We start from the raw sequence: 22,496 nt of genomic DNA, 5'->3' as shown, positions 1-22,496 counted from the left end.
CGCTCGGTCTGTCCTGGCCAGCCTCAAGTCGGCCAGCTTCCACTGCATCTTGTGTACCGCCCTCACTACCCACCAACTAGCCTTATAACGCGCTGGACATAGCTATACTATTTTCCTCTAGCTACAAATGCTTTGGGTGGGTTACAGTCCTCCTGATCAATATACACAAGGCTCGATCCCCCAAGGGCAGACAGATAATACTCTCACCGTTTGAATAGATTCCTTCCTTCGTTGCAGGATGGTCTGACAGAGTCAGTAGGACCGTGCATACACAAAACACAACATCTAGTCAAGGAACTTTCGCGTAATGTGTACCAAGTTCCATGCGAGATGAAGCTCTGTTATTTTAGCTCGGACAGAGACGTCGTCATTTTGAGCAAGACCAAATTGGTCCATGTGGAAGAGACTGCCTTGCGCTATTCAGGTAAGATTTCTACAACAGTTGGAGAACAGGTGATAATTATTCTAAAATATCTTCTGAATAAATATATATATGTGTGTGTGTGATTGGTTGAAAAGATTCCCTGCACGTCATTATAAGCAATTTAATGAGATTCCTTCGTAATGAGAGAGGTTTGCGACTCCCCGACGCAGGTCGGACATACCACGGAGCCACTGTTAGCTCTAGGAGTTAACACCGACGGTGGACATGAATTATTCCAGATTCGAGGAGAACACGGGATCTACCACAATCTCCACTACTCCGATCCATGGGAGATACTTCGTCCATCATATCGTACTGTTGACTCGCTGTTAGTGCAGTGAACGCCGAGAGGGTGTCTGTTTGTGGATAAGTATAGGTATCTGAACCCAGTACACACACAGAGAGCAAGAAAAAAAGTACTTTCACTGACTCTCTAAGTCCCCTCTGACAGCACTCTCTTGACTTAACCTCTTCCTTCACCTCAATCCAACACAATGTCAGAAACTACTGTTACCGACACGGAAATGCAGCCTCGAATAGCCATAATGGGCAAGGTCGCTTCGCGACAAAGCTCTCGAGGCTAAAAGGTTCATACGACCAAGACAAGCCCCCCAAAAAAGTCGCAAGCACCGATCGCAAACAACCCTTCCCCCTGGAAACACCTGAACCACCCTCCCCACGAGATATCCACGGGATCAAATGGGCGTTCGCTGGTAAGTAAGCTAGAGAGAGCAATCGTGTGATCCATAACCCAAGTTTAGGTATAGTTCCTGATCATACGCGTCTGTAGTGACTGCCATCTCGTCCAGCGTGTTCTTATTTGCGCTGGATCAGACCATTGTCGTGGATGTTCAGCCAAACATTATCGCCGAGTTGAACTCAATTTCTAAATTACCTTGGCTGTCGGTGTCATTTCTTCTCGGAACAGCGAACACTAATCTGCTCTGGTAAGCATGGGTACCAATCAGATCCCTTTTCAGTGGAATTCCTTGAGATTAAAAATATATATACAGTTTAATCCACAATGGATCTATGTGCTCTGAGTGGTGATTTTCGAGATCGGTTCGGCCATATGTGGGGCGGCACCCAACATGGATGCCCTCATTATCGGACGTGCTCTGGGGGGCCTTGGAGGCGGAGGGATGTACTTGGGAGTGATGATGATGCTGTCTCTATTCACGACACCTGTGGAACTACCAAAATACATCGGGATCATCGGGGTGGTATTCGGTTTTGGTACCGTGTGAGTTGGTCTCTGCGAGGAGAGTAGGGCAGACCAAATCGGATTGCTGACTATGGTTATTTTTGCTACAGCCTACGACCTGTAATTGGAGGAGCTTTTGCCTCCAATGCCTCCGCGACGTGAAAATGGGCCTTTTATATCAATCTTTGCATCGGAGGCGCGTTTGCGCCAGCGTATTTCTTTTTGCTTCCATCTCGTGATCTTCAGCCGGGGATGAAGTTCTGGGACCGGATAAAGGCTGTGGACTGGATAGGAAACACTCTCCTGATCGGGATGTATGTTTCTATGCTCATGGCAATCTCATTTGGCGGCACAACATTTGCGTGGAGCAGCGCCCAAGAGATCTCTCTGTTCGTGGTTGGGGGTGTCCTGTTTAGCGCCCCCAGTATCCATCCAATCTGGTCCGACCAACAGAATCGAATGTTTCCAGTTCATTTCCTGAAGAACAGAGGCCTGTTGATCCCATTCTTGGTGGCAGCGTCTGCGGGGACGTCGTCCTTTGTGACCATCTATTTCATCCCGCTATTCTTTCAGTGCGTGCAGGACACCAGTTCTCTCCTGGCAGGTGTACAGTTATTGCCATTAATTGGCTCCCTGGCGGTCTTCACCATGTTAAACGGCCACCTCATGGCGCGACTGGGATACAGCATGCCATGGTATGTCACCGGATTGGTCCTAGTCATCGCCACCAACGCCATGCTCTACCGAATTGATCTTTTCACGTCCAACGGATACCAGCCACACGATGCTGCAAGATTTGCTGGCCCAGCATCCTAACTTTGCTGCGATCAGCTGGCTAAACTATAATGTCGGCAGGGGCTGACGTCCGTGTTGAGCGGTAAGGCAGATGGTCAGAGCATACTATTTGACAGTCCAGATGGTGTAAAGGTGATAGCGGCTTTGTATACCAGCTTTCTCTTGTTCCGCGCTGGCGGTACCCTGATGTCCGAAATAGTGAAAGGTGTTCTTGAGGGTCTTGCCAACCACCAGGGAGAGACATCCAAGGTGCTCGAGAAACATTTTGTAGCAGCACATATAATCCTTTCGTTAGATATGTCTAATGGGTGTAACTTTGGGTGTAGTGGATTCCAAGGCATTTTTCTCATGGCATGGGCAACAATTCATGAATTCACTTCATCTAACATACAGAGCCTACTGTTTCTCTAGTACTCACTATACTGGAATGGTAGGTATCCCATGGACGTCATGTCTAGCAGAAACATGAATCGTGGCAACTACAATATAGTGTCCTAAATTTCATTTGCGTGCGAGGTATCGAGGAATTCCCCATGTTCAGCGATGTCCTATGTTTTGGGGTAATCAGATGGCAAGAGGCGTGACTGTGGTTTTGAAGAATGTCAAGCTTCCTTGAAGTAATTGTACCAGAGTAATAACTCTACAAGAAAAGGGGGAAGTGGGCGTATGTAGTATGTGACTGGCGCTTCTTAGTCCATGGAATGGAAACTCTCTCGGGGTTCATCTCGGCAGACAGGAGAGGATATGCACCTTTACTAGTAAAGCGAGCTAACCGAGTTTCTGCTTCGTACGATCCACGAAAAGCGATAGGATGAGACAAAGGCAGCCGGAGGCTATGGACTTGATAAAAACACGACTGATGGCAAACACAATAGCAGCGAGAACTTGCTGTTGCTGGTTTGGAGTCAGGGTTTTCAAAAGAGTGCTCCCCGAGCCGGACGTTAAATTCTGAAATTCCGTCTTATCTAGGTCGGGAAAATCGTAGCGAATCCTGTTGTCGGCCAGGTTTAGAAAGATAGCTTTTGCGATGGACAGTGCGATCGCCAGTCCTCCTCCTCGAGCACACATGATAAATCTCACGGCATTCGATGTCTCGTTGCGTGGAGCTATCCATTGGGCCACAGCGAATGGAGCATTTAGAAACATGCCGTTGCCAATTCCGTTGAGAACCATAGCTCCGTAGATGTCTTAGGCGGTACTGTCGGCCAAGTGCGCGTCACCTGCTGAGTGTTGTGGTCGATATCGACCAGGCGCGTATCTCTCTCCAAAAAGCCGTATAACCACTGTGCGAATCCGGTTTCCTGAGGGGCGAATGGCACATGGTTTAGTGGTTGGCCAGCGGCAGAGGTGCGAGAATGGCACCCAGGCTTGTCAAATGCCTCGACAACCAGGATAGTACAGAGGCGGCTGCTACCTGCCAAGTAGGACCTGTCAAACTGGCCCAGGTGATGGCTGCTGAGACTCTGGTCGGTCGCTAACTTTACTTCGCCAAACGACGTAAGAATATCGGACATCGAGGACCCCAGCGAGCTTGTCGTTGGGTTCGCCTCAGGCGGCGGCGTCAAAAGAGCGCTTGACTTTGAGCAACCGTCTGAAAAGACTGCGTCGTGCTCAACAAGAGCAACCGACGCCAAACTTCTCAAGAAGTCTTCATTGTCGCCAGATTGTTCCTGGTCTTCTCTCGTCGCGTCTTTCTTCGCTCTAAACACGGCACTCTGGACGGATACGACGAACTTGCGGAGTGTAGGAGTGTTGGGCTGATCAGGCTGATCCAGCGTGCAAGCAAAGACCCTTTCGACCTCGCAGCCTAGCTCCATGACCATAAGAGAGTTGATCTACAAGTCCGCGCTTTCGGCATCGAGAGGCATTTAGTTGGGATCTAGCCCTGTCACAGTGGCGACGATGTTACGGAGTGCCTCCGTTAGGTCTCTCGACGTCACTTTTGATGATTGCCTTTCTGGCTCTGTCGGCGAGGTCCTCTCATCGGCTGCCTTAGAAGATTCCCGGCCTTCTCGACCCATGCAGCAAACCTGCGCAGGGTCGTAGCTTCCATCTGCCGGGCCTGATCCAAAGTCCATTTGAATATTCTTTCCACTGCGTGACAACGAATTAGCGTTTTTCAACAACCATATCTTTTTTTCTGCTTTTGTCTTTTGCACACCAACCCTCACGCCCAAATTCCATTCCCATGAGCCAGTCGATGCCATAGCCGGTAATCTGGGCATCATTGGGCCGGCACACTTCTCGGCCAAATAGAGCTGTGCCTGGTTTCTATTCCCTTAATGTTTTGGCGTCATGGAAAGATAATGCGGTCGCGAAGGCGAGCGACTTTGCAGATCCAAAAAGATGATCTTGACTGGTAATCTCGCCAAAAAGTATACCTATGCAAGCCTATTTACTACTAGTGTTTATTCCCAGCCAAGATCAAAAGCGATAAGCAGATAAGGGTCTGCTCCAGATAGTACACGAACGAATCACTTGGTGGCCATAGTCTGGCCGGGGTAAAACCAGGACAGGCCCTGATCTGCCCCTATACCTGTTCTGTTACTTAAAAGACAAACTCAATCCGCCTTGTATCTTCATGGCCTTCAGTGCCTTGGGTTGCAGTAGAAAGGTTCACCGGGGGTTTTAGTACTTTTCAAACGACCCGAGGTGTTTGGGTACAATATATCTCGGGAGAGATCGTGGTGCACAAGTCCTCACGAAAAGCGAGCGCCGGCTCGTAACTTGTACCCAAAGCCTTGGACTCGCTTTTAACATAGTTGGCACGCGCATTGGTGAGGAAGTGTGTCGTGTCCAGTTCCGCAATCGCATCGAACCATCTGGCGAGGATTTCTCGCAGAACTTTCATGACATTGCCCTCGCAGTCGGCGACGAAGCTTGACGCGACCAACGCAGCGTCCGCTGTTTCGAACCCCCCACAGACAGCGGTACATGGTGTCAGAAATAACCTTCTGGTCGACAGTGAGCTATCTAGTAGCTATACAACAGTCTAGTACTGATAAACTATCAACAGCGAAGAGTTGTGACGCTCTATATACATGCCCTCTTCGACTTTCCCAGTTGAGACACTCATCAAGCCATGCAATTGTTACGCAGCATTGCTCTTTATTGATCCTAGTGTTGACACTAATATTAACCCCTTTGTGAGCGCTACTGCAAGACTTCGTCGTTCTATAACACCTACTCTAAAGTCTGAGCCTCACACATCTTGCTATACATTCCACCCTTGCCAATCAAATCATAATGTGATCCAATCTCCATAATTTGACCATCATGGAACACACAGATTATATCTGCATCTTTGACCGTACTAAGACGATGCGCAACGGCAACTGTTATCCCATCTCCATTCCTCCCCGCAGAGATGGCAGCATGCACAGCATTCTCACTTTCCGTATCAAGTGCACTAGTGGCCTCATCCAGAAGCAGAATCCTTGGATTTCGGATCAGTGCTCTTGCAATTGCAATACGCTGTTTTTGGCCACCGGAAAGCTGTGTTCCACCGAACCCAACACAGGTGGCCAACCCATCCGGGAGGGATGAGACAAAATCCCACGCGTTGGCAGCTTTAAGGGCAGACTCGATCTGAGACACTTCCACCTCGAGCTCAGTACGAGTGTCATCGCTTAGACCAAAAGCGACATTTTCACGTATCGAAACTGGGAATAGATCTGGTTGCTGTTGTACGAGGGCGACGTTCTTGCGATATAGGCGTGGATTGAAGCTTGCTAGAGGCAAGGAGTCGATTTTGATAACGCCAGTGGATGGGTCGTAGAACCTTTCCAGGAGAGCGATAACGGTTGATTTACCGCATCCCGATGCACCGACGAGGGCGATAAATTGGGCCTTTTTAAACTGTGGAATTTAGTTTTCAATCCTGAATGACGAGGGTGGGAACATACGCTGAGATCAAGGCCTTTCAGAACAGGAATCTCAGGTCGAAGCGGGTAGGAGAACTTGACATTGTCCAGGTCCACGGTGTCAACTGCCCCAGGACAGTTTTTGCAGTTTATATCCGTCTCCCGCACTGTTCTTTGGAGATCGTGGAGCCAGAAGAGATAGTTCGCCGCGTTGACTCCTTTCGTGATGCTACTGGAAAACTGAAATAGCTGTGATGCGCTTTGGCCGGAAAAGAATACCCCCAGGAAAGCAACAAAGAAGGCGTAAATGGTGACCTGATCAAACGACAACAAGCGACATCCATACCAGAAGCCCAGCGCCATGAACCAGTACTCCGCGGATTGTGTGAAGGCGAAACTCGCCATCACAGTAAACAACGGACGCTTCAACTCAGCCATTGCCTCATCCAGCTCTCTCGTGTATCTCGCTAAAACAGAATGCTCCATGGTAAGCGACGAGATTGTGCGAATGGAAGTAACGGCCTCGGACGCAATAATCGCGCTGGTCGAATAGCGCTTCGAAGTATCATAGTCAAACTTCGCGTCCAATCTGATTTTCAGGTAACCCGAGCCAACCAACGGAGTAAGACCAGCACATGTAACAACAAGGCCAAGTTTCCACGAGTAAGCGAGTGCCAAAACTGAACATGTGAACAGATTCAGGGAGGCGATTAATACAAGACCGATGTTAAAGCCCATCAGCTCGAGGATAGCCTGTGGGTTCGAATCCACGCGCGCAACAAGTGCACCGGTACTGTTCTCTTCGCGATCGAAGAATTGAAGATCCTGTTGGAGTATGTCGTGCAGACTCTGTTTTCGAAGTTTATGGCCTAAATGTTGGGCGACAGTGTTAGTTGCGTATCCGAGGATGAAATAAGATATGAGGCAGCCAGCGGCAAGCACGATGAACATGGTTGCGAGGAAGTTTCCCTTCTGTTCTAATTCCGTTGTTGACAGGCCGAGGATATCGACCACGCTAGATAGGAGAATTGCTTGGCCAGGGAAGGTTGCTCCTGGCTTTATTATTAGAGAAGTAATGGCATGCGTCTGCTTTATTGCTTACCACCTGCGATACACCCAGTTAGAACTAGACCATACACAAATCTAAGCTCGGGAGTCTCCCGGAGAAGACGGTATATAACGGAGATAATGTTTCGCTGCTTGTAGTCATCGTAATTGGCGTACTCTTTCTGCTGTATGGTTGCGCTGTTTTTGTAACCCGGTGCGTCCGAACCTGGGACTGAGGGCTTGCTCGCGGTATTTACTTTTGAGTCGTTGACAGATTCCCACTCTGGATCGGGTTGTGATCTGGGACTCGAAACGGCCAAGTCTTGTACTCTCACAAGTTGAGCATAGGCGCCGTCACGTGCAAGCAACGAATCGTGTGTTCCATGCTCGACTATGCGTCCCTTTTTCATAACGATGATGTTATCAGCCTGTCGGATGGTCGCAAGTTTGTGGGCAATAACGATAGTAGTTCGGCCTTCTGAAGCCTTGTCTAGAGCCCTTTGAACCACACCTTCGGCATGTGGATCCAGAGCGCTGGTGGCCTCATCCAGGAGAAGAATCTTAGGTTGAGAGACAGTGCATCGAGCGATGGCAATTCTTTGCTTTTGACCACCAGACAAAAGGCAACCACGGTGGCCGATCTCAGTATCATAACCATTTGGAAGTTCAGAGATAAACTCGTGTGCAAAGGCCATGGTAGCCGCTTCTTGGACTCGTTCCATTTGTTGCTCTCGGGGGGTATTTTCCCACTTGGTGCCCACCAGGCCTTGCTTGATATTGTCGAAAACAGTACCATGGTACAGAATTGGCTCTTGCTGGACGAGACGAACGTTCTTTCGGAGCCAGCTGAGATTTAGTTGGTCGATTGGGTGGCCATCTAGTTTGATGGTTCCTGACTCTGGGTTATACCAACGCTCCAGAAGGCCAACAATAGTACTCTTTCCAGAGCCAGATTGACCCTAGGAGGATTTAGCTTGCAATACTGACTAATCCCCATAGATAACTCACCACCAGGGCCGTGACCTTGCCAGCCTGGGCCGTCATGGAGAAGTTGTCAAGAACCCTTACCCCAGGCCGAGTGGGGTAAGCAAAGGTAACATCGTTGAACTCAATTTCCCCTACAACCTCGGGTGGTTGGTGTCCAGTATCGTCACAAGGATCGATTTCGGATTTACGATCAATCAACTCGAAGAGCTTGGATGCCGCAGTAGCGGAGCGGGTGAAATCGACCATGTATGGAGCAAGCATCGTTAGCTGTGTAGCGGCAATAATTACCGACATGATGACACTTGACTGTTAGCGGAAATGACCTATCCATCGGAATGACCGAACTCACGTAAAGATGTCTCCGGATTCCACGATGCCCCCCCTGGACAACATGCGGATACCTTGCCAGAAGGCTAAACCGTAGCCTAAATAAACGATACAGTACTCCGCGGAGAAAAATGTGCCAAAAACAATTGAAAGATTGTTGCCAATATGATGAGCACGGGACAGGTACTCGTCAAATCGGTCAACCAGCTTATCTCGGATTTCAAAGGCATGGGCGGTCCGCACACTAGAAAGAGCACTTTCAGAAAAGACGTTAGCTTTGGAGTTGACCTCGAGGATCTGATTTTCATAGGCCCCCATAAACCCTCCAGCAACACCATTGACCACGAGAGTAGCCGGGGCAATTGAGAGGCAGATAAGAGTCAGTTTCCACTGAACCACAAAGGCGATGATGAAAGCAGTGATGAACGCAGCAATGCCTTGGAAAGCAAGACCGAGTTTTTCACTAATTCCACCCTGGATCATGCGGCCGTTAGAGGTAGCCTGCGTTGCGATGGAGCCACCGCTTCCAACATCGAAGAAGGCCACCTCCTGGCGCAGAGCTGATTTCAAGTACTCATGCCGAATGTTGCGTGTAATGATGTGAGCGGTATATGTGAAAAGCGCGTTGTACACATAGGATAGCAAAAAGCGGGCAATTCCGAGGTAGACGAAGTAAAGAGCGAGTCTGGAAGCTTCTGAGCGAAGTTGGGATGGAGAAGATTGCGATGATGTGAAGTCGGTAACGGTGGTGACAAACTGGCCTATGATCAGGGGTTGGAAGGCTATCCCAGCACCAGAAGCAACGGCTGCGAATGCTGCGAGTGTCTGTAATGAGAGCTCAAAACGACCAGCATACTTGAAGATTCGCTTGAAGGCAGTGAAAGAGTCTGCAGGATCGTCTGAGGTCGGTACTGTAGCGGCCCCCTTTTCGCCTTCGATCGCTTCGGTCTTCATCTCTCGCCTTGACGAAGGCAGTAGCCCAGACACCGAGACTGAGGTACCAGTGAGAAGTTGAAGTCGTCTGAAATCGGCAGCTTCATTTTAGCTGATATATATACCTCTAACCCGTGTGCTCAAAGGACAGAGACCCGTTGTTCCGGGGCGGACTCTACGGTGTCCGCCATCCTCGCAAATGTTGTTTCTGGTATACAGCAAGTTCCAATATGATTGACCTTGGCTCTCGGACGACGGATTTCACGGCGTCCGTATGCACCAAGAACCGTGGATCACACCAGTGAAAAACAAAAAGGAAGATCGGGATGCTGTGGGTCCACCATAACGCATTTTCCCCCAAGCGGGCACCGATTTTGGAATAGGGCTGATGATCATCATCGGGATCGTGGCGACTACGACAATCACTTTTTGGTGCGGTGAAGGGACTACCTTAATCTTTTTCGCTTTTGCGAAGTGCCACACAGCGAGTACCCTCTCGACGTTTCGACCTCCCGCTCCGTCTAAGTTCAAGGTGTCGTTATGGAAGATACTCATTCAGTCGGTGGTTCTGATGTCCCCGAGGGCGTATCCTCGGCAAACCCGCATTCTCCTCGCCTGGCGCGAGCGGTTCGTGATCCGTTTAACCTCTGAATCATTCATTGCCGTACTTAACTCATGAGTAGTGCGATGCCTGTCGATTCCGCAAGGTATGCTTTCACGCGACATCACGAATGATACACTGGGGCTTAATTGGCCCTAGATTCGGTGTGACCGACGGTGCCCTTGTTCACATTGTGCGGAAAAGAAGATTGAGTGTAGACATGCCGAAATTAAGATCAAAGAGAAGCGTACTCGCATCCACTTCACTCCTCTTTAGTATGTGCCCAACCTTGCGTGGTTATCATTTCCGCATACAGATGACCGACCATTGCGTCGCCCTACAGTGAAAAGAAAATCGACCACATCGAACGCCAACTCGATGGCATCATCGAAATCTTGAATGATCTCAAGGTAAGTCGGTCCGACAACAAACAACCTCGCCTACCAAGGGGTATGCAAGCCCCGTCCAACGAGCCACATACCACGCCAGCGGCATCTAGGCATGAAACCCAGGCCGATTCGGCAGAGGGGCCAGTGATGGAAGGGGACTCTTCATTGACTGCCCACTCCGCTTTTGCCCACGACTTCCTGCAAAACTTCATGGGCGCGGATTCGGTACCGAATTGCAGTCTAGAGATGCGACAAACGCTCGATGCACTTGCCCATACGGTTGCTACACTTGAAAAGCAGACAGCCTCGAACGAAATAATTGGCTCTCACTTCACCCGTACCCCCCGTCTCCGGATTCAAAATTTTCAGCTTCCTCCCATTGAGAAAGCGGTTTCCCTGATACGCCTTGCAAAATGTGAGTACCGATCTTGGATTGTGACAAGCACAGATAACATCTAAACCGGTGGTCGCTTAGCCCAGAGCCTTGCTGGTGCCGGCTGGATCTATGAATTTATTCAATTCAATCAATTTCCAGACATGTGCCTCGGTGTCTATTTCTCTGACGATTATCCCGTGGCCGATTTTATATCTGTGAACGCCGGCCTGCATTCTCTTTTCTGGGACTACGCGTTTAAACTGTCCGGGGAACCTAGGGAAGAATACTTCGGCTTTGCTCACCTGTGCCGCGGGCATCTAGAAACTGCGCTGGCTGATCTGCCTCTGCATCTGCCTGCAACCTCGAGCATAATTCTTGCACTCACTTTCGGCGTCAGTGTCTCTTAAAAGTCGAAGCTAAATCTAACCAATTCGCAGGCGTTCCACTTCGTCGAGCTCTCAAAGCCTTCCATGGCCTGGATTTATTCATCAAAGGCGTCCGAGTTATGCCAGACACTGGGCTACCATCGGAATGTATCCATGAAGAGCGACTCGCAAGACACCCTGCAATACAAACAATTTCTCTTTTGGGGCATCTACTTTCTCGACAAGAGCTTATCACTTCGCCTAGGCAGAGCGTCAACTATTCCTGACGGTGATATAACAATACCTCGACCCTCATCAAGCCACTGCAATCAGGCACCTGTCATGGCTTACTTCCCTTTGTGGATCGAGTCTGCGCGATGCCAAGGCAACATATATGCGATGCTATACAGCCCTTCCTCACTTGCTCAACCTGACAATGTGCGGCATGATAGAATACGAATTCTTGTGAATGACCTACAGGCGTTGGACAAGACAACTCGAGACACCCATGTAAGTCATGAATCAGCCGATCCCACAGGCATTCTGACGTTGCATAGAATCACTGGATCCAAGCCGCGAGGCAGACCTCGGGAGAAGACTTGATAAACTTTTTCGCAGTCTCCGACGATGTCCTCCGTCTATCGCTCCTTACGCTGGTTCACCGGGCCACTCCACCGACGCAGCAACAACCCTCTTCCACGGCTTTCAGCTCAAACTGCATCAAAGCGGCACAAGCCACTTTGCAGAGACATCATGACTGCATGGAAGTGATACACAAGAATCAAGATGTCTACTTCCCCATGTATATTCATTGGTAAGCTTGTGTCTCCATTATGAAGCTGTGTCCGAAGGAAAACACAATCCCACTCCATTTTCTCCGGCGCTAACATAGTAATGACGCCCAAGGACCCTCCTTTTCGCGCCCTTTTCCCCCTTCATCGTCATATTCTGTCACGTAATCGAAACTCAAGATCAGGGTTACCTAACTGACTTACATGCATTCGTCGAATCCATCAAATCTGCACCAACTGTCTCAGATGCTGCCGCTAGAATGTACCGTCTTTTCTTAGTTCTCTACAACGTAGCGCTGCGCTACGTAGAGTTCCGTAAATCCCATCAGCCAGGCCAGACGCCAGCGTATGGCGAGATGGATGAATACCTCGCCGCATTGGGACTATCGGTACCGCTTTCAGTTGGAATCCATCAACAGGCGATAGAGTCTCTGGATACAGACACTGGACATGATTTTATCGGACAGGAATACAAGCAGAGGGAGGAGCCGACGATATCGATTGGAAATGAGGCAGATTTGGATGGCTGGTTCTCCAGTAACCGGGCTATCATGGGATTGCTGCAGGAGTCGGATTTTAATATTTCGCCTGGGGGTTGGATAGGCTAAGGATTTGGGTCGGTGCTTGTTCAAGTAATTTGGAGCCCATGTTTTTGTTGGGGGTGGGGTTAGGAAGAGAACACTGTTACGCCCCAGGCTTTGATGATACTAAGCTATAGCTAATAAATGGTAGTAGCCGAGACTAGATTATTCAGTATGCTCAAGGCATGACGTCCAGCAAATATCTACTGAGCTCCCATAGGCACTGGCCAAGCTTGCGCGTGTCAAACATCCAACATTGAAAAGAAACTGGTCCAGTTCGGTCATCTCAGAACGGAAATCCCGTAAGTTAGCCATGCTCCGCAATGCAGTGCTTGCCTTAGTACTGATAGCATCGAGATCATAGCCGACTAGCTGGCTGCCAAGTGCCTAGCTTTGCGCCTTGTTCTCGTTGTACCTTGACTTCTTGTCCCTTCTGGACACTATTTATGTATCGGGTGAGGGCATTGGGATGTAGATGCCAACAATTACGTATTTTCCTGTGCTTGACTCGCCTCACCACCAGGGATAACCCCGCGCAGATCAGCGTAACGAGACCGTCTACCACGAACAGATCCCCAGTTTCTAGCAATGACCAGGTCTCGCGACGACATATGGTGTGACATTCGATAAGAATGAAGGCGATACTGTAGTCAAACTGCTGCACATATGCCGCATGGCCTACTTCTGGCCTCTTAACAACTTTACAGGCACCTCTAGGTTCATGTAACAATACGTCCAGTCGATATAGACTACCAGGAGCAGGGATTGGGTCAACATCTTTCCTTTAGAGTCGAGACAGCATGCCAGGTCTTCGGTGTTGCCAAACAAAGAAAAACTTGAGATGACCTACTGATATATATTCCGTCCTTGTCAGAGTTCTCGGCAATTCCTCTTGACCACTTCCCTGGCATGCAATGTTTCGGCAATCAGGATATCCACCATAGGGGAACAAGCATACCCTCAGTATCTCTTTGATAATACCGGCAGCATTCTTCCCGCTGCACACATTTCTTATCCCATACGGTATTCCAGAGCTCTTACCAGATATAGGGCCTAAAATTACCATCCTCGACCACTGGGGCGGATTCTGTCAGGACTACTCTTCCCGGAGGAAGCATCGAGAAAAGAGGGTTTTTTCCGACTTATATTCTCTAGGTCCCGGGTACAGGCTGTAGGGCAGGTTCATGGGGCTTCTGCCGGGACTCCGTACCACCCTCGATAGAACAACGAGAGAGTACAACAGTCCCAGTTTAATTCAAGAAGCCCGATGTTCTCATTGCCTTGATGTATTTGCCAATGACCTCGTCAGTGATTGGCCCTTGGTTACGAAGCGTCTGGGAGTGCTGATTTGCCTTGGTTGTATCCAAAATGAGCTCTCCGCACGACATTGGGATAAAGTAGTTTTCGAAAAAATCAATCAGCTGCAGTGCCGGTTTATTAGCAGTAGACCCGCGGAGACGTCTGACGCGATCAATCCACTGGTCAAATGGCACAATGCATTCCTTTCCAAGGCCAAGTGCGCTGGCGAGCGATGCAATCATTTCCTGCCAGCCTTGGCAGGACGGATTGTCGATGTGGTAGATCTCGTCGTCGGCCGTCTCGGACAAGAGCAAGTCGCCCAGTGTAGGAGCGACGCCATGGACAGGGTACCAAGAGAGTGTGCCCTTGAGGTATGGGAGTTGGTCAAGAGACTGGGATGTCTTGATGAGGAACGGGATAAAATCGGAATTATTCCAGTAGCCACTCTGGGTGGATCCGGAGATTTGCGCAACCCGCACGGCCTTGGCCTGGAAGCGATCGGGATAGCGGCGTAACGTCTTGGACAGGATGGCTTTGCAGACTAGCGTCGCCTCTGCATAGCCAGTGAAAGGGACCGACTCGACAGTTGTTAACTGCTCAGGCACCAAGGAAGTTCCTTTCCACAGGGAGTAGTTGCCAACCACGGCAATGGATGACACGAATTGCAACCCGACGCGCAGCTGGGGCTGCTCTTTGGCAACATCCGCTGCAAGGGATATAAGATTTCTTAGGATTTTCATTTGGGTCTCATACATGCGGATAAGGCGTGTTAGACTCATGGGCCACGCACTGTGGACAATGTGTGTGACTCTGCCCAGTAAAGACTGGTATTTGTCCACAGACAATCCTATGGACGGTTTGCTTGTATTCGTTTCAATCACTTCCAGCTTTGCCATAGACGCGGCATTGAGCTCAATTCCACGCATGAAAATGAGCTTTTTTGACGGAAGTTGGCCTCGATGTTGCTCAGTCTGTTGACACAGATGACCGTTTCAACATCGTTGCGCCGCGCAATAGCAGCCACGATGTGAGAGCCAAGACTTCCTGTTGCGCCTGTAACGAGAACACAGCGCGAGGAAGCTGGCAACGTAGCCTTGGGTCTTGAGGATATCGATTCGGTCAGCTCGAAGCCTTTTGAGTACTTCTCGGCGTAGTCATCAATGACCGTTTGTCTCTCGGCATTGTTAGTGGGAAGAGACGGCGTAAAAACACGCGTAACATATCCGGGCGATTTCGTTGGTAAAGGTTCGGCTGGAAGCCGTATCAAAATATACATTCCCCTCCACATGCATAGTATAGAAGCTAAGATGAGGATATAATTTATGAGTTTCGGTCTTTTTGATAATATCTAGTGCAGTGCCTAGATAAAATAAATGGATAGATAGTTCTAGACTTAGGCCATCTTCACGCCCGCACTCTGCATCAAAGCTTTCAACTCCGTTTGCAGCTCTGGCTCCAGCATGACAAAAGGCTTTCGCACGCCACCAGTAGAGCTCCCAGTCAGCTCCAGACCCGTCTTGACGGCTGCTGCATAGTTGTGCGATTCCAGGAACTTGCAGATTGGCCAAACCTTGGCCCACACCTCACGGCCCTTCTTGAGGTCGCCCTTAATTGCGACGGTCTCCCATAACTCCACTGCCAACTCGGGGATAAGGTTCGCAGCGCCCCAAATTCCGCCTCGCGCACCCGCAGCCAGCCCATAGAAGGTCAGGGTATCCCAACCGTTGAAGACGGTGATTTTATCAGAGAGACCAAATAGCAGCTCTGTCAATGCCGGTCCGTCGCCAGATGTGTCTTTCAAGTAGCGAACGCCCACTGTGGAGAGGCTAGCCAGTTCCGTTGGGCTCAGCTTCAGGCCTGTTGCAGACGGGATATTGTAGAATACGATGGGAATGTGGGTGACTTGGTCGATTTCGGTGATCAGGCTCCTCAGCTCCTTCATGTTAACCGCTTCATAGAACGGCGGAACAACCATGATCGCCGAGGCGCCAGTTTGTGCCGCGTGGATGGAGAGCTCGAGGGTCTCGGCTGTCGTCAGACCTCCTGTGCCAGCAATCACGGGCACTCGGCTGTTTGTATACTTGACCACGAGCTCCGTGAGTTGCTTGCGTTCAGCAAGAGTCAGCGACGTGAATTCCCCCGTACTCCCACCGGGGACAAGGCCATGGACACCGGCTTGAATTTGGCGTTCGACGAGCATTTGGAGACGGCCTTCGTGGATGGCACTCTGGTCATCAGTGAAAGGAGTGATCAATGCCACCATGATTCCCTGGAGGTCTGCCATTGCGCAGATGTTGTGGATTCTAGGTATGGGGTGTATGGTTTCTTATCAGGATGGGCGATGGAAAGGATTCGAAGTGTGGACAAGATCTGAACAGACGACAATTCAGGGAGTGGGAGCAACGCTCTTTTAATCGGTGTGTCCAAGGTCACTACAGCCCAGCTTGCGCTCTTTTAAATTGCTCTCGAATCGCTTGACGCATATAATTGGTGGAGTTCCCCAAGGCCCATTCGTAAAAATGGCAAGCGGTTCCGTAGGGCTTCCAAATCCCGCAGTTGTTCTCCAATCGTCCCCCACATTTGCTTTTTTGGGAAGTCTGGGGTAAGACTGGGGTAGGCTCCAAAGGTTCTGTTCGTGTCCTCTTTCCCTGGATGAATTGAGCGAATAGAATTTTGGTTTCCCAAACCATTACGTGTGTCCCCGGGCGTTGATCTGGTTCTGATAGGATAGAGCAAGAGTATCCGACGCGCCACCGCCAAGCACACTTTATCTTGATCAGATAGCAAGCAGTCCCTACGATCGAATGTCATTCTGGCCCTCGCTATAGGAGGAGAGTATATTCGGGATTTCTAACCCAAAAGCCCTCAATGAAAGATATGATCACAGGAATTTGGTAAGAGGTCTTGCCGTAATAATCTTCGCACGCTCTATCTACATTCGCACTATCGTCAATGTCGTCAATTGCCTCGTAGGTTTAAGCTGGCGCACCATGTTGAGCATATGTAGACAAGACGCTTCACACTACTTTTTACTTATTTTATTGGGGTTCAAAAATGTATTTCTCGTGGTGAAATCACGTCGTTCTCGATTACACAATCAGGAAGCTCAGAAGGGAAGCCCTGCTATTTCAGCCGTGACGCCATTACTTTACCTCATTCTTGTGGATATTTATATTGAAAGGAGTAAGACATCATAAGGCCTCATCACATATTTGCGTCTTAGTTCTAGCTGTCTGAGGGCTACTATTTTCCTCGCATCGCTCGTAGTTTCTCTTAGCCATAATACCCCCATCCAATGACAGTACAACATCTTTATCGCAGTTCATGAAGTGAAGAATCCCCACTACAAATCCAAAATAGCCCACATGCTCGTTTGATTACGCCCATTGAGCTGAGATAGTTGCACTATCAAGGTATATGTCTTGGACGAACAATTATTGAATTGGGCAGGAATATGTCTACAACCCCAGAGATAGACATATCCGGTACATAACAACACGAATTAATTATCATTGTTGGCACAGGACCAGGCGGATGATCCCCCCGACCTCTGGTAAGAAGTAACAATGCTCACTATAGAGCTATATGTTCCCCCAATTGTCAAAAAGAAGCCATTCAGAATGACAAAGACACACCAGGCAACACTCACGCACCATCTCGCAGACTTGTCTCGCTTGCCGGGTCCCCAGTTATCATACAGCCACATACATCCCATAGGCTGAAAGCACAAAGGCGTTGCTAAGAGAGCCCCAACCAGTGATACGAGATCACTAAAAACAGGGATGCTGCTTGCGACAATGTACGCGACAGAGATCACACTGAATGTGGACCCTAGCCAGACGACCCAGTGTGTCCGAGTCGGTGCAGTAAGGTGTTTGGTGCCCCGAAGAATTCGAATGAAAATGTGTTTTGCAGGTAACTTCCTCCTAAGTCAGCCTCGCGAAACGGCCCAATTGGTCAATCACAGAGCAGTGGGTAAAAACTCACATGAAGTAGTAGAATTGCGGAAACGCTCAGTCCGGGGAGAGCAAAACCATAACTGATCTTTTTAATCAATGTTCCTGCCGAGCCAAGAGCAGGCGAGGCAACATGCGATCCGCAGTAATAGTAGACAACCGTTCCGACCACGATATAAATGACCGTAACAAGGATTTGGCAAATTGCTAGGCATCGAGTAAAAAGCTGCGGATTACGCATTTCAGAAACAATGTTAAAGAAGGCGGGGGTTCCAGCGTATGTCAAACATATCGTGGATACAGCGGTCATGGCTTCGACAAAGGTTGGGTCACCAAATAACTTGAAATCTGGTTCTGGGATGACACCTGAAGTCATAGGTGCATGGCCTTGGACTCCAACAGCGATAGTGACAATGAAGACTAGGGACCATTTAGACGAACATCCGGACGGAACCTCTAGGAAACTTACCCGCAGTGATAATACATGCCGCGCCTAACCAGGCGAGCCAGCTTATACGAGCAAGGGTTTGGATGCTAGAGAATATGAAGGCAATGATGGCAGCAACGGCCACGAAGACGGCAGTGCAGGCGGCGTGGCCAGAGAGCGCGTTAAATGAGATCGAGATGCTCAGCAAAGCAGAACCACCAGCGAATATCCAGTCTTACAACCGGTTAGAACCCCAGTCAGTTTCTACAGGACCAGGAGCACTCACACAAGGTATACGCCGCACCGAATAGCTCGAATCCAGCTCGCCCGAAAAGCATTTTTCCCACGTCGTCAATTCCATAAACACTAGGATGGCGTAGCTTGAAGACACCCACCATCCAGTTCGACCAACTCGTCATCCCAGCAATTGTAAGAAGAACAACAATCCCGGGCACTATTCCGAGGATATCGAAAACCTTCGGCATCGAAAGAACACCTAGGCCTATTTGGGTTTTGATCAAGAGAGCTGTTGTCCCCATCCAGCTCACCTAGGCCATGTCAGCTCATTCTAATTGTGTGGAGCGTCAGACGAAAACTCACATCGCGATAGTTGGTATCTCCTTCACGAATCTCACCAAAGACAGCATCATCTTGAATTGGTTTGCTAACGAAGCCTTCGCCGACCTGAGATTGTGTATGTGTGATACTTTCCGGGTCAGGATCAGAAGCGATCTGTTTCTTCATGGCAGGCAATTGCGGTTGTGAGGAAATTAAGACAAGATCTGCACGATTGCTGATGCAACATATACAAGGATTAGATCGATTCTTTAGACCTGAAGCATCCCCATATACTGCCAGCCTGGATGTGGAGTCAACATGAGCATGCGGGGAAGCACACCTAGAAGGCAACTTCTTCCGCTAGCATATTCTTATCGTCGCCACGAAGGGGGAGCTTTGCGCTTATCGCTTATACCTCGGGTGACCCAGATGCCGGTACAAAGGATGGAAAGATAGCAAAAACACAGCCATCGTGATCCCTAGGCCTATGCAGAAACCTCATGGGCAAGCGCTTCCGTGTGCCACGCCGGCTTTCACTGGCTGGCACTCGTAGTAGTCATTCTGACGTTGCATTGTGGCATGTTTGGCTCTGTCCACCTTACGACAAGCCAAAGGCCCCTTCGCTGATAGTGCGCCCTTGGGCATCGATCGATATGTACGCCACAGGCGACTCTGCATCTCGCGCCTAATTCAATGACTTCAATGCGACAGGGCCTTGAACACTTGATTCCTAGACGACAAGTCGAATCCGTTTATGTACATAGTTATGTGATACAGCCAATACTGGACAGAATAGCCTTTTATTCTCCATACATCCCGGCATTGCAGCCTTGCATAGACAAAAGCACCTTAGAGGTGGCTCCTTGGAAGCCTATTTTTCTCTACAACCGAATCAACCAACTTCCGAACCTTTAAAGCCACCCCATAACTGAAAATATAGCCAAGGCCGGCAAACCCATAGGCGTGCACTATGTCACCCTCGGCTTCCAGTCGATATCCTCCCTTTCTTCCCGGTCGAAAGGCGACAATGTCCTTCTGTACATCGTTTTCCAGATCGACCGAGCGAAGGCCCCCATCGGTAAGCATTTTGACGCGCTTGAGGATGTCTGCGCGTAGTGCCTCGTCGACATTGCGATCCAAACTACCGGGCTGGCTGATGCCGCCGATAATTGCACCGTTGGTGAACATGCGCGGAATGACATAGGTGTAGTGGGAACCTTGGTGCATCTTCAACTCGTTAAAGTCCGTCTTGACAAACATTGTTTGTCCACGAATGGCCTCTACATTCTTATCATCCGCAAGCATGTACGCTCCTAAGCCCGATGCGTGTACAATATATTCTGCTCCGGTGATCCTTTTGGCCTCTTGGATGGATGTCAGTGTCTTCCGAAGAAATGTGACTCCACGTGCTTTTAATTGCGTTTGGATCCAAGGGAGAAGGAATGCTGGATTGATTGTCATCGAAGTATATGTGAACCCAAGTTTCACACCCTTGGGCAGTTTGTCCTTTGGAATCAGACGATAGTGTGGGACGACCGTCTTGTACCAGATGGTTGAATCGTCCTCCCGATCATCGTAGTGTTCGGTTGCCTTGATGACCTGGACATACCATAAGTCACATAATGAACAGGACTACCAGCATGTCTGCAGTGTTGGAGACTTACCTGAACACCACTCGTAGGATCTCTATGCGCTAAAGCCCAGAAGTATTTGAAATTCTCCGTCTGGAGGGAGTTGCCACCAGCGTCTGGATGAGGAAATATTGATACGCCAGCCCTCCACTCCCAGTAAGTACGGTGTGCAATTAAATGGAAAACCCAGAAAAACTCACCAAGGGCTTGCCCAGTCTTGAGATTCATCGCCCGGTAGATCCCGCGCCACGATAGTCTCTTTATAGCCGGCATCGGTGAGCGTCAACGCCGACAAAAGGCCGATGATACCTGAGCCAATGATGCCAATATGTGTGTGCGTTGGAGACATGCTGGAGGAGATGGTATTTTGGTCGTTCCTGTAAGAGGTGATGTACTACACTTACAAGGTATTTAGATGGCGAGCAGTTGATGTCACGATGGACCGCACAGTGTAATGGGGACGGAACCACCTGCCTTGCCTTATTCGGAGTTTCCTCTGCGTAAGATCTGCAGCCATGCATCAGAACAAGATCACCGTCACTTTAGGGCAGGGCCAAAGCGTCTCGTTCTTCTGTTGACCACTCGTACAGAGAGCAGCATTAGGGCCAATTGGTGGGTCTCCCCACTAAACTAGAAGTGGTTAGCTATCTCCAATCTCCACCAATCAACAGCTATCATGATTCATGGGTTTGGGCAAGCGTTTCCGGATCCATGATGATAAGATAGAGACCCCGAGCGGAAACACAAGTCGTCGAAGGAATCCAGCAAGCCCTTCCGTGACTGTCCTTGGATAAGTATTGCTACTGTAAGTGACTTGGGATCGACCAGCGAGCGATCAGTCCCTATCTATCCGATTCAGGCCTGCTTCACCAATCATCCCATCGACCAGACCACAATGCGATCGCTGCGCAACATATCCCTGGTCTGTTCTCATTGCGAGGGGGAGGCGGGCGATGTGATCCTCGGCGGTGTACTTGACAAACCAGCAAGGACCATGCATGAAAAGCTAGTCCGCTTCATGAACGAACAGGATGATTTACGCCGGCTGCTACTGCACGAACCACGGGGTCGCCCAGAAATGAGTGTTGTCCTTGTGCTGCCGCCCTGCAACCCTCAGGCGGATGCGGGCTTCCTGATCATGGCCCCCGGGGACTGGGTACCGATGTCTGGGTCGAACACCATATGCGCCGTCACAGTCCTGCTCGAAACAGGAGCCATCTCAATGAATGAGCCCTTTACCGAGGTGAAGCTGGATACTGCGGCCGGATTAATCACGGCAACCGCCGAGTGCAGCAATGGGAAATGCAAGTCAGTGTCCTTCGACAACGTCCCGGCCTCGTGTATGGACTTGACCAAGCGGTCAACATTCCTGGCTTTGGAACCATCCTGGTGGACATCGCATATGGTGGCCAGTGGTATGTGATTGCCCAGGCCAAAGACTTGGATATCGAGATCCACACGTCAAATAGAGACCGACTGGTCGACCTTGGCAACCGACTGAAGGCGGCAGTGCTAGCGCAATATATGCCTACACACCCGGAGAATCCAGCGATCTGTGGCATTAATAATATCATCATCAGTGAGCCTCTTGTCGACCAGGATGGGGTGAAGTCAGTGAAACATACGGTCATCGTCACGCCCGGAAGGTTGGATCGGAGCCCATGTGGTACCGGAAGTTCGTCACGCCTGGCAGTTTTATACGCCAGAGGCCAAATACGGATCGGGGAAAAGGTCACCTTCCGAAGTGTCATCGACACTGAGTTCATTGGCAGTATACGGGGGACACAGAAAGTGGGCAACACCGATGCAGTACTGCCAAATATTCAAGGCAGGGCATGGATAACAGGAGAGCGCAAGGTTCTACTAGACCCAGATGATCCTTTTCAGGCCGGTTTTTTAATCTGAATTCTTAAAATACTTATCTACGGGCCACCGGCCACAC

At 49.7% G+C, this 22,496-nt stretch overlaps 9 protein-coding genes across 9 annotated transcripts; 4 read left to right on the top strand and 5 right to left on the bottom strand.

Moving 5' to 3' along the window:
• Positions 1-1,515: 1,515 nt before the first annotated feature.
• Positions 1,516-1,790, top strand: ANOM_007762 (uncharacterized protein; the record flags this gene model as incomplete). The annotated part of the gene is made up of 2 exons (XM_015553018.1): positions 1,516-1,667; positions 1,739-1,790. 2 exons carry the CDS (start codon positions 1,516-1,518, stop codon positions 1,788-1,790), a joined length of 204 nt encoding a protein of 67 aa, XP_015404447.1.
• Positions 1,791-1,880: 90 nt separating this feature from the next.
• On the top strand, positions 1,881-2,444 carry ANOM_007761 (uncharacterized protein; the record flags this gene model as incomplete). Its single annotated transcript, XM_015553017.1, has 1 exon — positions 1,881-2,444. One exon carries the CDS (start codon positions 1,881-1,883, stop codon positions 2,442-2,444), a length of 564 nt encoding a protein of 187 aa, XP_015404448.1.
• A 747-nt stretch (positions 2,445-3,191) lies between these two features.
• On the bottom strand, positions 3,192-3,491 carry ANOM_007760 (uncharacterized protein; the record flags this gene model as incomplete). The annotated part of the gene is made up of 1 exon (XM_015553016.1): positions 3,192-3,491. The coding sequence occupies one exon, from the start codon at positions 3,489-3,491 to the stop codon at positions 3,192-3,194; it is 300 nt and encodes a 99-aa protein (XP_015404451.1).
• Positions 3,492-5,606: 2,115 nt separating this feature from the next.
• On the bottom strand, positions 5,607-9,667 carry ANOM_007759 (ABC transporter ATP-binding protein; the record flags this gene model as incomplete). The annotated part of the gene is made up of 5 exons (XM_015553015.1): positions 5,607-6,281; positions 6,329-7,338; positions 7,389-8,292; positions 8,342-8,621; positions 8,670-9,667. Coding segments are annotated over 5 exons (3,822 nt in total), but the record flags the coding sequence as incomplete, so codon positions are not given.
• A 453-nt stretch (positions 9,668-10,120) lies between these two features.
• ANOM_007758 (Zn(II)2Cys6 transcription factor) lies at positions 10,121-12,710 on the top strand (the record flags this gene model as incomplete). Its single annotated transcript, XM_015553014.1, has 8 exons — positions 10,121-10,207; positions 10,264-10,287; positions 10,341-10,456; positions 10,525-10,985; positions 11,046-11,338; positions 11,384-11,821; positions 11,869-12,125; positions 12,218-12,710. 8 exons carry the CDS (start codon positions 10,121-10,123, stop codon positions 12,708-12,710), a joined length of 2,169 nt encoding a protein of 722 aa, XP_015404444.1.
• Positions 12,711-13,933: 1,223 nt separating this feature from the next.
• Positions 13,934-16,266, bottom strand: ANOM_007757 (uncharacterized protein; the record flags this gene model as incomplete). Its single annotated transcript, XM_015553013.1, has 3 exons — positions 13,934-14,917; positions 14,971-15,233; positions 15,399-16,266. 3 exons carry the CDS (start codon positions 16,264-16,266, stop codon positions 13,934-13,936), a joined length of 2,115 nt encoding a protein of 704 aa, XP_015404441.1.
• A 1,218-nt stretch (positions 16,267-17,484) lies between these two features.
• On the bottom strand, positions 17,485-19,109 carry ANOM_007756 (amino acid transporter; the record flags this gene model as incomplete). The annotated part of the gene is made up of 5 exons (XM_015553012.1): positions 17,485-17,901; positions 17,970-18,358; positions 18,408-18,599; positions 18,652-18,913; positions 18,966-19,109. The coding sequence occupies 5 exons, from the start codon at positions 19,107-19,109 to the stop codon at positions 17,485-17,487; spliced, it is 1,404 nt and encodes a 467-aa protein (XP_015404440.1).
• A 663-nt stretch (positions 19,110-19,772) lies between these two features.
• ANOM_007755 (FAD-dependent oxidoreductase) lies at positions 19,773-20,903 on the bottom strand (the record flags this gene model as incomplete). Its single annotated transcript, XM_015553011.1, has 3 exons — positions 19,773-20,522; positions 20,588-20,699; positions 20,755-20,903. The coding sequence occupies 3 exons, from the start codon at positions 20,901-20,903 to the stop codon at positions 19,773-19,775; spliced, it is 1,011 nt and encodes a 336-aa protein (XP_015404443.1).
• A 546-nt stretch (positions 20,904-21,449) lies between these two features.
• Positions 21,450-22,459, top strand: ANOM_007754 (proline racemase family protein; the record flags this gene model as incomplete). Its single annotated transcript, XM_015553010.1, has 2 exons — positions 21,450-21,797; positions 21,848-22,459. The coding sequence occupies 2 exons, from the start codon at positions 21,450-21,452 to the stop codon at positions 22,457-22,459; spliced, it is 960 nt and encodes a 319-aa protein (XP_015404442.1).
• Positions 22,460-22,496: the final 37 nt, after the last annotated feature.

Source organism: Aspergillus nomiae, assembly GCF_001204775.2.
Source record: "Aspergillus nomiae NRRL 13137 chromosome Unknown contig00263, whole genome shotgun sequence".
In the NCBI taxonomy this organism is placed as follows: Eukaryota; Fungi; Ascomycota; class Eurotiomycetes; order Eurotiales; family Aspergillaceae; genus Aspergillus; species Aspergillus nomiae.
Note: the sequence above shows the minus strand (reverse complement) of the source record. Positions and strands in the feature narration are given on the sequence as shown.